This window comes from Lissotriton helveticus, chromosome 3_1, assembly GCF_964261635.1.
Source record: "Lissotriton helveticus chromosome 3_1, aLisHel1.1, whole genome shotgun sequence".
NCBI lineage: Eukaryota > Metazoa > Chordata > Amphibia > Caudata > Salamandridae > Lissotriton > Lissotriton helveticus.
The window spans coordinates 1,832,812,637-1,832,826,047 of NC_136061.1; the positions used below are offsets into that span (position 1 = coordinate 1,832,812,637).

At 44.9% G+C, this 13,411-nt stretch overlaps 1 protein-coding gene across 1 annotated transcript in view; it reads left to right on the plus strand.

Annotated features, from left to right (window-relative positions):
* Positions 1 to 13,411, plus strand: part of LOC144824330 (mucin-5B-like) — a 108,115-nt gene that overhangs the window by 50,969 nt on the left and 43,735 nt on the right. Inside the window, exon 7 of the mRNA XM_078683447.1 lies at positions 4,420 to 4,599. Within this exon, the coding sequence (XP_078539573.1) occupies positions 4,420 to 4,599 (180 nt within the window). The remainder of the gene's footprint in view (positions 1 to 4,419; positions 4,600 to 13,411) is intronic.

Consider the following 13,411-nt stretch of genomic DNA (forward strand, 5'->3'; position numbering starts at 1 on the left):
GGCACCTCCGGCCACTCATCAAAAGATCTGCCCCTTCCTTGCTTCAGTTTAGGAAACTTCTAACAACTTGGCTTTTTAATCAGTAGGTTCTATTACTCTGCTCACCATCTCTCACAGAATCAGCGCCAAGACACCTTCAGGTATACGCCGCGCTTTATAAATTGGGTAACATAACATAACATAACATAACATTTGAGCATAAATTTAATTTATATATTTTCGACCCCATTTGCAAGCACCCCGCCCCCATAGCTGGCAGCCGCCACTTCTTCTAGCATAAAAGACATATTGATGTGAAAGTTGGGCAACCTTCGAGCAATATAATCAATATCATTTTTGCCATTAAGGGGTAGCAAATCCCAGTGAAAAGAGAAGCCCAGTCGTTGGGTCTGATATTCATAACTAAAACCTTCATAGGTGTCTTGGAAAATATGATAGAATAAATCACTGGTCAGAATGCCATAGTATGTTTGAGTTTGCAGAAACTTTGCAAGTTCCTTTGTCCCTTCTTCAGAATACTATTTAGTTCCTGTTCCTTGGGGAGGAATGCAATGCTTTTCGCAACCTGGTATTCGCTTTCCAACCTTGCTTTCTCTTTCCCTCAATGGGCCCTCGGTGGTTTCATGAGCAGGTGCCTCATGTCAACACACAATGTTACAAGGCACTCTACAATAAAAGAGGGAATAAAGGAGGGATAGAGATTAATGGAGAGGCATCTATTCACCACCTTCGAACAGTCTGGTGAAAAATGCTCCTCATATGCTCATGTTTCCAAGCTAGCCTACATCCATTATCTTTAGTTAGAGTTTGGCCTGACAGGCCACTGGCTCATTGTTGGACAGACAAGCAAAATTACAAGTATACTGTGGTTGTTAAAAACGCACTCTGGGAATCAGCCCTTCCTCTTTAGATACTAGTGGCTAGGTTTCTCGAGATGAAGATGTAATTGATGGCTGAACTACAACCCCTACCTGTGTATGTCATCTTATTACATGGGGACATGCCATTAGGCACAAGCACATTACAGAGACCACAGGACATCAAATTGCTAAATAACTTAGCAGCCTTCTGGTCTCGATGCTGAGAAGCAACCAACCTATCATGAACAATGTTAGAAATTGGGTTGTTGGTTGGTTGACTGGGGTATGAGCCCTGGTCAAGCAGCAATCACAATCCTAGTCATGGTAAGAGGCAGGCAAACCCTAAATTAACCTGTGCCCACCCTCTGGTAGCTTGGCACAGAGCAGATAGGCTTAACTTTAGAGACTGTGTGTAAAGTATTTGTGTAACATGTTTAGGCAGGAAAGCAGGGAAAACAGCTCACAAAAATATTCCACAGGACGTTAGAAAAATAACTATAGTTTTAATAAACAAAACAAGACTAAAACAACCATGTGTTTAATTTAAAAAAATGAAATTTAGCTGAAGGGTTGGACCCTGGTTGCCCATGCCTATCGGTTTCTCAGTCCCTTGTCCTGGTTTGTGCACCTGTAACGATGCGGAAGGCCCACAAGTCTTTAAGAGTTTGTAAATCCAGAAGGTTTGCAAACCCTAAAAAAATTAAAATGTATTATTAAGAAATAAATGACAAAATGAATTTCAAAAGTTTTTTTTAAACAATTTAAAAATAATGTAATTAACATTGAAGACTCCTACACTTATTTGGCTATTCGCAGTAGGTCGTGAAGAGCTCCTGACCTTCTCAACCATCCTATGCCGGTCTTGGCTGAGGGCCAAATTCAGTGAGGGTGGCTGGTCAAAACTGTGCAATCAAAAGATATGAAATGTATGTTACATTTTATTTTTTCAGTGTTCATATCAATATCTAAGCTCAAACCTTTGGTACATGGTTCACGAACCAAACAATGTCTCTAGAGTAAAAAGTAAGGAGGGTATTAACCAGGGCTTCATCACTGCTTTTCTGGCTTTAAAAGCCAAAGAAGCGGAGATAAAAATATCGCCCTATCAACAACAGGGTGCTAACATGCAAAATCGCATGTTAGCACCCTTTTTCACTATGCTTCCCTTTGCATCTCTAATGAGATGCAAAGTGGGCGTTCCAGTGCAAAATAATAGGAGAAACGTCGCTAAGGGACAGTTCTCCTACTATCAAGCTTCTCGCTAACCCTGTTAGAGACAAAAAAATCAGCGCTAACCACGGTTTACGCGTTTTTTTTACGTCTGCTAATTTTCAGACTTAGCCATGTAATCCAATGGGAGGTGGATTACATGGCTAATCCACCATGGGCTATCAACAAGGATATCCCTATCCTTGAAGTTTTATCGCTGCATTACCAGCGATAACCTCCCAAAATGCCGCTATCGCTGGATTTTTTATCGCCTAGGCGGTTAGTGTTGTTAATAACAAGATATGTATGTAAATTAACACTCCCAGGCATAAACTACAACAGTAACACAATAGAGTGAACAAACAAACTACTAGGGTATCAAAAAATATACATTTTTAATTCGAATAAAAATACAGTTGATAACAATCAATACACTGATAAAAGTTAATAAAAATTCTAGACTGATATATAAGGATTCACAAAACAATCAATTTAAAAATCAAATTTAGAGATCAAAGGAGGTTAGGTGGTATCCGGTCGACGCGTTTCAACATAAAATTATGTCTTCATCAGGACATTTACCATCCAATTTCACAAAGAGGATTCATTCAAGCCTTCTCACTTTGGAGTCCTTTATATCAATCATGTATCGCAACTTTAAAATATTTTATTCAATAAAATCCAAGCTCTAACTGAGCCGATCATATCCGGTAGCTGTATTCAAGGATAAAAACAGAGAGAGATTATGATATTCTTCTGCTGTGCTCATCAGTTCCTATTTGTTTCCTTTTCCGGGCCTATTGTTGTTCGCGCTGTTCCCAAATGCGTGCGTTTGTCAGCCTTAGTCCCGTCTAGGCGGTTGGAAGCTGATACTCTTATTATATATATTTTTTTGGGAGACGCTCGCCACTCCTGGAGTTTGCACGGTGAAAACAAATGATGTCAAATCCTGCCGGTCGGTCAGGAATACAACGAAAAGCAGCCCCAGTCGGTGAAATGCGTGCGTTTGTCTGCCTTAGTCCAGTCTGTAAGGTACGGCGGTTGGGAGCTATTTTTAGCAGACACTCGCCACTCCTGGAGTTTACACGGTGAAAACGAATGGTGTAGGATCCTGCCGGTCGGTCAGGATTGTATTCCTGACCGACCGGCAGGATTTGACATCATTTGTTTTCACCGTGCAAACTCCAGGAGTGGCGAGCGTCTCCCAAAAAAATATATATAATAAGAGTATCAGCTTCCAACCGCCTAGACGGGACTAAGGCTGACAAACGCACGCATTTGGGAACAGCGCGAACAACAATAGGCCCGGAAAAGGAAACAAATAGGAACTGATGAGCACAGCAGAAGAATATCATAATCTCTCGCTGTTTTTATCCTTGAATACAGCTACCGGATATGATCGGCTCAGTTAGAGCTTGGATTTTATTGAATAAAATATTTTAAAGTTGCGATACATGATTGATATAAAGGACTCCAAAGTGAGAAGGCTTGAATGAATCCTCTTTGTGAAATTGGATGGTAAATGTCCTGATGAAGACATAATTTTATGTTGAAACGCGTCGACCGGATACCACCTAACCTCCTTTGGTCTCTAAATTTGATTTTTAAATTGATTGTTTTGTGAATCCTTATATATCAGTCTAGAATTTTTATTAACTTTTATCAGTGTATTGATTTTTATCAACTGTATTTTTATTCGAATTAAAAATGTATATTTTTTGATACCCTAGTAGTTTGTTTGTTCACTCTATTGTGTTACTGTTGTAGTTTATGCCTGGGAGTGTTAATTTACATACATTATTTACCCTGTCCCAGGATACGCATCTGTACCAGGGGGTCCTTGTTGTTCACATGTTAATAACAAGATAACCAGACAATATTATCCAGCGATAGCGGCGTTAAAAAAATTAACGCTAAGCGCCCTTAGCGTTAATTTTCCCTGTTCCTTGTTAACCCCTTCGCCGTGGGGCTACATCCGCCGCAGCGCTGGGGGGAGGGATGTATTCCTGAATCTTTTATGAAAAGGCGATTGAATAATGAGAAATCATGCTGTACTTAATGTTTTTATTTCAAGGCTGCATTTATGGACAGCTACTACATTCTTTACGACCACAAATAGCATATAAAATGATTAGTTCCAGTGTTATGTAGGGGCTCCAAAATCCCTATATTCATAAGAAAATGTATGTTTATGTGCCCTTAATCTATGCAAAAGTTTTATATGGCAAAGGAGCTACAATATGGCAATACCTGATTCTCATTTATTTTTGTAGATCGTAGTCTAACCTTTCATCTGGTAGTCAGAGCTGCTTATATTAAAAATAACCTCTCATTTTTCCTTTTGGATTAGAGCTACAGGTTCACATTTAGCGATGCACAGTTCACAGTGGTGGACACGACTATAGGACAGCGTATCCCCTACAAGATCCGATACATGGGCATATACCTGGTGGTGGAAGGAAGCAATGGAATGATCCTTTTGTGGGACAAGAAGACTACCATCTTTGTCAAGCTCACTACAGCGTTCACGGTGAGTCTTGTAGACCTGGGGTTGTTATAATTCCGCAGTGGAAGGTCTCCAGCTCCTTATTCGGATCAGCCTTGCCTAAACAAGCAAGGGTGATACAACAGCAGTAGAGCCATTGACCTGCTTACAGACAGTCTCACAGAGCTAATACCAAAGAGACATGGTTGAATTCATTCATAAAATGCTGAATGATCAAGAAACGTTTAGCTACAGCCAGACACAATGTGAATGGGGGATTGACTTGCAGTCATACAGATTGTAAGGTAGCTTTTTGTGACTAAAACTATCAGTCAACAGAGTGTGGAACTACAGACCTGCTAACAGACTGCAGAAAGGAACATCAATGTTATTTCTATGTAGTAATGAATAGATCTATCCACATTTCAAATGACCAGAAGAAAGTAGTATGGTCCGCTTTGTGGGGCTTTCTAAATAGAGGAACGACTAGAAGTCTGGCAAAAAGAACTTCACTGACAACGAAAGCCGGTTCCTTGTGATTTTCTGAAAATTAGACATCCACTCGATGCTGTCATTTTTTAGGGCAGGGGTCCTCAAGGGTGAAAAATTATTTAAAATTGTACCACAGTCAAAAGGTAAACACTGGTCAGTTAATTTTGACTGATAGAATAAAAATATGTTTAGTTGTGAAGTTTGACTATTTTGGGTATGGGTCTGAGTTATTGATCCTTCTAGAATGACTCATTGATTCTTCCCAACCTTTGCATGACAATATAGAAACAGAGTTTTACGAAGTCCAAGAGATGGGCTCACCAGTGTCTTAGAAGTGAAGGATGAATCCAAGTCCTCAAACATACTTCAAGTTGCTTTCAGGTTGCAGGTGAAAAATCAGAAACAAATGATATTCACAGCAGTGACTTGCAGTGATAAATGGGGTTGAGGGAGATACTGAATGGTGTTAGTGACTTTCAGTTAACATCTATGGTGCAGGTACTATCAAACTGAGTGTGTTCCTAAATCTTTTATGAAAAGGCGATTGAATAATGAGAAATCAAAGATTTTGTAGCAATATCTCAAATTGAATCAAACACAGATGATGACGGGGTAGTGGCACACAGTCCTTGTGCTTCCGACAAAGAGGTTGATTTAGAGTTTGGCATACAGGGCCCTCCGTTTCAACTGCAAGGACCCACTCGTCAAACTGAAGTTAAGCACACCTGATTTACAGGTGGGCAGATCTTAAGTATGTCAACAACAGAGACTACTCTGGGCATATGTACAAAGAAGTGGTGGAGTGAGGCGTTAGCCGTCATGGCTTAACGCCTCACTCCGCCACTTCAGAAATGCAAGGCTGCACCATATTTACAAGAAGATTGTTAAATTGCAGAAAGGTGTCCCTTCCTGCACATAAACAATCTTTAAATGCTGTTTTGTCACTTCTAAGTGTGCTGCTTAATGCAGCACACATGGAAGTTACAAATGCCTTTTTTTTTTGTTTTAAAGATGGTTTATGTGCAGGAACGTCACCTTCCTGAACATAAACATTCTAAAGCATTTTGCTTTTTACATGTGTGCTGCACAAGGCATCACACATGGAAAAAGCAAAAACGAGGATACATAAAGCATTTCTTCTCGTTTCGCTAAGTTTAGACCAGGCCTGGTCTTAACTTTGGCACTGCCTCCTATTTATGCAACCCTTGTAAATAGGGGGCAGCATCAAAATCAATGGGTGTTGAGGGGGCTTGGCTAGCAGCCGAAGAACATGGCCGCAACCTAGAGAGGCTCCGAGCTCCCAATACAGGGCCCAGGGAATCCGTGCAATTATCTGTGACCTAACCTACCCATGGAAGTACAGGGACGCGGCGGAAGGTGAGCGGCTTCATCTGCTGCCAATTTCGGTGGACTGCAGTGATCCCAGAGGCCGAGACGGACTGCGAGGTCCTGGGGCCTAAAAGTAAGTGGCAGCCGGGACCCACAGAAGAGAGGGTGTCCGTGACGGAAGCCTGTGAGCCGGATCGGGGAGGAGCGGAAGTGCCGGTGGTTGGAGCGCTCCCCCCCTTATCTATCCCCGTGGTGGCGGTGAGTGGTGGTGTCCCAAAGGCGGCCTGAAGATACAAGGCGGAGCCCGGTGAAGTCCTCCTGGCGGGGTTTGACGGTGATTGTCTGGCGGTCGGGGACAGGACTGAGAAGAACCCTCTACCGCCATTTTGTGATCGAGTGCGTTTGAGCTCGCGTGCTGTCACCCAAGGTATGGAGACTGACTATTAGATGGTGCTGGGGTGCTGTATATGCACCAAGTATTGAGGGGGAGCAGATTGTGGACACTACATCCTTTTAGAGTAAAGGCTGCCAGCGATATTACAGTGTCCGTTTGCCCCCTGGGGCTACCCTGCTAAATTACTTTGAATTTTGGTAACTCATCCGATCTAACTGGCCAAGGAAGGCGAGCAACTCTGCAGCCCCAAAGCACAGGAGCTGGGGTCTGCCGTCCGATATGAACTGAGGGCGCACATCCTTTGACAAGTGGCAAGGGTCGGTGAGAGCACAGGCCCTCCGATTTGATATCCTGTAGAGGCGCATGCTGGGTGGCGGGCCAGCTTCATTAGTCTCACAGCGGCCCCTCCTCCCCCCCAGGATTGAAGGACTGATTCTTTCAGCAGCAGTTGTCGTGGGCCCTGAGGTAGGCGAGATCGTCCCTTGGGCTCCAACCTTGAGCAGCAGAAACACGAAAGGGGCCAATCAGATAAAACTTGACAAATTCGCTTTCACCAAGTCACAAAGTGTGGCGCAAGACAAAGATGTCCCGTCGTCGAGAGGAGGTGACCCTACAAGACATTATGGTCACCCTAAATAAGGTGGATTTGTGACTTGGTACCCTCGCGGTTGATGTAGCTCTGATCCGTGCTGATTTTAGCAAAATGTCCACCAGGGTGTCCGAGTTTGAGACCACAACGGCAGCTCTTTCGACCGACACCTCCACCCTTAAGGCAAAGGTACACCAGCTGGAGGCAGACAATAAACTCCTTGCGGCCCACCTCGAGGATCAGGAAGGGCGATCGAGACGTAATAATATTTGCCTTTTTGGCGTACTGGAGACGACAGGGGGCCCGGCCCTGGATCTCTTTGGGGAGGACCTGGTTACAACACACCTTCAATTTTTATGAAGTATAGAGGTGCACTCCCTTTTCCAAATAACCAATCTCTTTAAGCTAAATGTTTTCTGGATTGATCAACTTTATCAGGCGTGCTGCAGGAGTGACACGTTTGTCCTAAAACCGTGTCTCCAACTGAACCTCCCTACCTCGAGACCTTGGGTCCCGACCCCTACGCACAATATCCATGGGGATTTACCACCAAAATTTGTACAACTACAACTGTATTAAAGAACACTATTTAAATCAAATTTTGAACATTTATTTCCGACACCATAAATGTTTTTTCAAATGACTGAATATAAGCAAATCATGAAACATAATTATCAAACATATACAATTCTGAATTTCGTATACACATGTGAAATTATCAAGTTAACATTTCATCTGTGGTTTTTTGAGGATGCTCTATGCATTTCGGGTCACAAAAAATATAATAACCAAGATCCAAACTTACATGATCCGTCCTGCTCACTACGAGTGTATCTAGAAAAATAACTGAAAAAAAGAACCAACACAAGATATAACCTACGACCTCATCTCGAAGAGATTCAAACTGTACTTCAAAACAAAGGCAAACCTAGCCTTCAGAACTTACCGAAGGACTTCTTACACAGTACTGAATACCGCATCCACCTTCTAAAATACTCTCGCTTTTTCAATTCCCAAAACGGAGCCTCATCGGGAAACCCTGTGGATGTAAATACCACATAAACCGACATCAAACTTCCACCCAATGCAGCGCTCGTAAAAACGCACAACCTGAAATACATGCTCTAAAAAGAGCTTACCGGGACTTCCTCGTGCTTCCTTCCAACTCCGCCTCGGTGACCTCCTCTGAATACAACTCTATGGTTACTAACTGTAGATCGGTGCTTTTTTCAGTTATTTTTTGAAGCACTGAGGTGAAGGGCACAACAATGCACCACATGGTTATGTTGATTGCACTGTAAACAAGCATTGCTTTTAGGAATAAGTTTTGACGAATTGCAAATTCCAGTTGGTACACACTGCTTACTGCTGTGTACCATTGTTTTTTAGATGGCACTTGCTCCTGACGAAGGGTCTGGTGTGACCCGAAATGCATAGAGCATCCTCAAGAAACCACAGATGAAATGTTAACTTGATAATTTCACATGTGTATACGAAATTCAGAATTGTATATGTTTGATAATTATGTTTCATGATTTGCTTATATTCAGTCATTTGAAAAAACATTTATGGTGTCGGAAATAAATGTTCAAAATTTGATTTAAATAGTGTTCTTTAATACAGTTGTAGTTGTACAAATTTTGGTGGTAAATCCCCATGGATATTGTGCGTAGGGGTCGGGACCCAAGGTCTCGAGGTAGGGAGGTACAACACACCTTCAGCCACGGGGGCTGTCCAACTTCTTTTCTGTCGAGCGGGCGTACCGGGTCCCAAGTGGCAGACTGAAACTTGGGGCTCCCCCGCGGCCTATCCTGGCACGTATTTTCAACTTCAGGGACCGCGATGCAATCATACAAGCCGCTCGAAAGGCCCCGCCGATCCGGATAGACAATGCCGCCATAACGATCTTTCCAGACTACACCGCGGCAGTCACGAAACAGCGCAGGGGATTCCTCGACGTGAAGAAAGCTCTTCGGAGCGTGAAATAAAATACTCCATGCTGTTTCCTGACAAATTGAGAGTAGAAGCTGAAGGAAAAGCGTGGTTCTTCTCCACACCCAAAGAAGTACGATATTGGCTGGATGGATGGCGAAAGGCCGCACTGGACATCGAGTAGTTGTGAATCCATCAAGCAGGGAGGCAGGGTGGGGGATGGGAGGGTGAAGGTGGTTCATGAGAATTGTTTTATGTTTTGCTGTTTTTATGTTCAGGGCAATGATTCACGACAAATAAAGCTGGTATGGTTGCATGGCCACACTGCATTGGGGCTGGTTTGAAATGCTACATTACTCATGGCGGTAGAGACTAGACTGACTCACCCTGAAGTTGGTACTGATGGGCCCCCAACATCCCTGGTATCCCCATTCACGTTGCTTACCTGGAATGTACCTGGCCTGGGTGATAAAATTAAAAGAGGATTGGTGCTGCAGTATTTACGGCGCAATCCCCCAGCGGTGGCGTTATTGCAGGAAACGCATCTGAAGGGTCTGGCATGCAAAGCTATGGATCGCTGGGGTTACAAAATGGTGGTTCATTCAGAACTCTCCACAGGCTCTAGAGGAGTGGGCATACTGGTAGTAAGCAGTTCCCACTGAGTATACATCACACTTGGACGGATGATCAGGGGTGATTTGCAGCCATGTCATGTCAATGGGAGGGGAAGCGTTTTAATATTGTATCAGTGTACATTCCCCCAGCCCTCCATGCTGTGGCCTTCCCGGCGCTTAGCGCATTCCTATTGAAACTACCTGAGGGGGAACTACTTTTGGGAGGTGATTTTAATGCGGTGCTGGATAGCACAAGGGACCGCCACCCATGTAGGACGAGTGGTGCGGGCGGCTCACTTATGAGGGGGTTCCTTGATGCGATGGGTCTCACAGATGTGTTGCGGTATAGACATCCCGAAGCGCAGTGCTACACTTTCCAGTCAGGGGTGCATAACAGCCTCTCCCGTGTAGACTACTTTCTACTTTCCGCAGACAGCCTGCCCCATTTAACGGATGCTGAGATTCGTCCCCGTGGTATCTCGGACCATTCTCCCATATCCCTGACCTACACAATTCATATCAAGGTGCGGAGGCGTGTCTTGCCTATCTCCCCAGGCGCTTACAAATCCCCAAGATCCGGAAAGATATTGTCACAGTCATGAAACACTACTTCCAGGACAATGTGTCCTCAGTACAATCCCCTAGTATTTTGTGGGAGGCATATAAGACAGTGGTAAGAGGGCAGGCAATTGCCTCCATAACTGGCCACAGACTTACGGGGCAAGTTAGATGCCCTGGAGGCTGATCTGGCCGACATTCAAGCCCGTCATGAGGTGAATCCCTTACCGGAGACGGCGCAAGCCTTACGTCTCACACAATGCACGATTACAGAATACCAGCGTGAGCAGGTTAAGTTACAGATGCAAGCTACACGGCACACGGTGTATGAAGTAGGGGACAAGGCAGGTAAGCTTTTGGCGTGGTTGGGCAGGAAAGAAAGAGCACAGAGAACGATAGCACAGATCCGCACTCAGACAGGTAGGATAGTGACTGCTCCGGAAGATATAGTAGACGCCCTGGCAGGGTATTTTAAACAAGTATACACTTCAGACTCCCGCATGACAACGGAGGAGGTGCAGACATACATCAAAGATATTAGAATGCCCGCTCTGTCCGCTGAAGCGGCTCTATCCCTAGAGGCTGACTTCACGACTGATGAACTGCTAACTGCCATCCACTACCTGCTGTCGGGGAAGGCTGTGGGACCTAATGGGGTACCCATTGAACTTTATAAGCGTACATCTGATCTAACCACCCCTCATCTCCTAACAAGGTTCACATCTAGCTTGGAAGCGGGGGAACTGCCACGTGATCAACGGATGGCTACCATAGTGGCGGTGCCAAAACCTGGCAAACCCCCGGATGAATGTTCTTCCTATCGACCAATATCTCTGCTTAACGCTGAGGCTAAGATTCTTGCTAAGATGATCGCCATCTGGCTGACCCCGCACTTGGAGACCCTGATTCACCCGGACCAGTCTGGTTTCATGCCTAATAGGAATACCCCGCTTAACCTTAGAAGGGTGCATGCAGTGCTGGCGCGCATGTCATGTCTTCAGGAACCCGCAGTTATCCTTTCTCTTGATGCTCGAATGGCATTTGACATGGTGGAATGGCCTTACTTATTTGCAGTCCTCAGGCATTTAGGTGTTGGCCCCAAATTCTGTGCATGGGTGGAATTACTATACTCACATCCCCTGGCACACGTGGTGGCGAATGGCCATATCTCTTGGGATGGGGTACGCGCCAGGGCTGCCCATTGTCACCTTTACTATTTGCATTGGCGCTGGAACCATTAGTGGCCTGGATCTGATGGGACCCCATGATTCAGGGACTTCAGTGGACGGAGACATGGGAGGACCGCATCTCCCTCTATGCGGATGATGTGCTCTTGTACCTAACCTCCCCCAGACGCTCTATCTTAGTACTACTGAATATTTGTGAAATCTTCAGTCGGGGGTCTGGATATACTATCAACTGGTCCAAGTCAGTTCTGTTCATCCTTAGTAGCCCGCCCCCACTGCTCCCGGCGGACTGTCCACTTACGATCACAACAGACTCCTTTAAATATTTGGGTTTATTGGTAACACCCAGGTCAGATGTCTTCCTCCTCAAAAATTTGACGCCCCCCTTGAGCGACTCCGACGGGATCTGGAGCACTGGCGTGGCCTACCACTGACCCTCCTGGGCAAGGCCGCCCTTTTCAAAATGATGACGCTCCCACGACTATTATACGTATTAGAGAACGCCCCGTTTCCCATCCCGTTAAAATATTTTTCGGCTATAGACGCTATAGTCTCAGGCCTGCTCTGGGGAAGTAAGCCAGCACGCATATCGCTCCATGCAAATTGATTCGAGGCTGGTACCATGGCGGTATAGCCCTTCCAGATATTCAGTTATATTACTGGGCAGCCCAATTGAAAATAATTCATTATTGGCTGCATGCGCCCCAGACAGAACCTGCGTTTCAGGCAGACAGATATGAGCTAGGAGAGGCAGGAGTTCTCTCTGCGTTATATGATAGGGGTAGATCCTCCTCCCTCGTGGGGCCTACGGCGCACACGGTTAGCAACTGGTACATGGCACAAACTCGTCTTAAATACATAGACAATATCACACAGATGACTCCACTCTGGTTGGCACGACAGCTGGGCAGACTTCGCAATAGCAAGGGATTCCGGACATGGGACCTAATAGGTATTTCCACGGTGGGAGATTTGTGGAAGAGAGGTGCTGTGGTACCGTTTGACCAACTTCAGGCTCAATATGAGTTAGCACCGACCGAGAAGTTTAGATATATGCAGATCAGTCATGCGCTGGGGTCGGTTATTCCGCCTGGCAACGACGTGCCGGAGGCCACTCCTTTGGAGGACAGACTACTTATTGTGCACATGCCCAAAAAGGCAACCTCATTCACCTATCGTAAGCTGGTTAATAACACTCCGGATCCAACGCTGAAACTTAAGTGCAAGTGGTCCACTGACTTGGGTGAACTCGCCGAAGCGGACTGGCAGACATCGCTATCTTCCCCGTGGGAGGTAGCTATACCCTCTAGACTCCGACTGGTGCAGTTAAAAATATTACATCGTGTATACTACACTAGGGTCACACTCCACACTATAGGGAAGGCCGCACATCACTATTGTCTTAGGGGCTGCGGTGAGGTGGGAACATTCTTATATACCATATGTCAATGCCCCAAATATAGAGGTTATTTATGTGATCTGCCGATGCAAGGTGGTGAGAGTGAGTCAGACTGAGGGGCGGGGGGAGGGACGGGGCTCCAGAGTTGTGCCACCGATGGATAATTTTGTTACATTTTATTTATTGCGGTGTATAATGTCACAAACATCTACTGCAACCTGTAATGCACAATTTGAGTGCCATTTGATTGTAATATGCCCTGCTAAAAATTTTCAATAAAAACATTTTTAAAAAAAAAGAAAAGAAAAAAAAAATCAATGGTTGTTGCAGTGGAACGCCCACTGCAACACCCACTGCCCACCC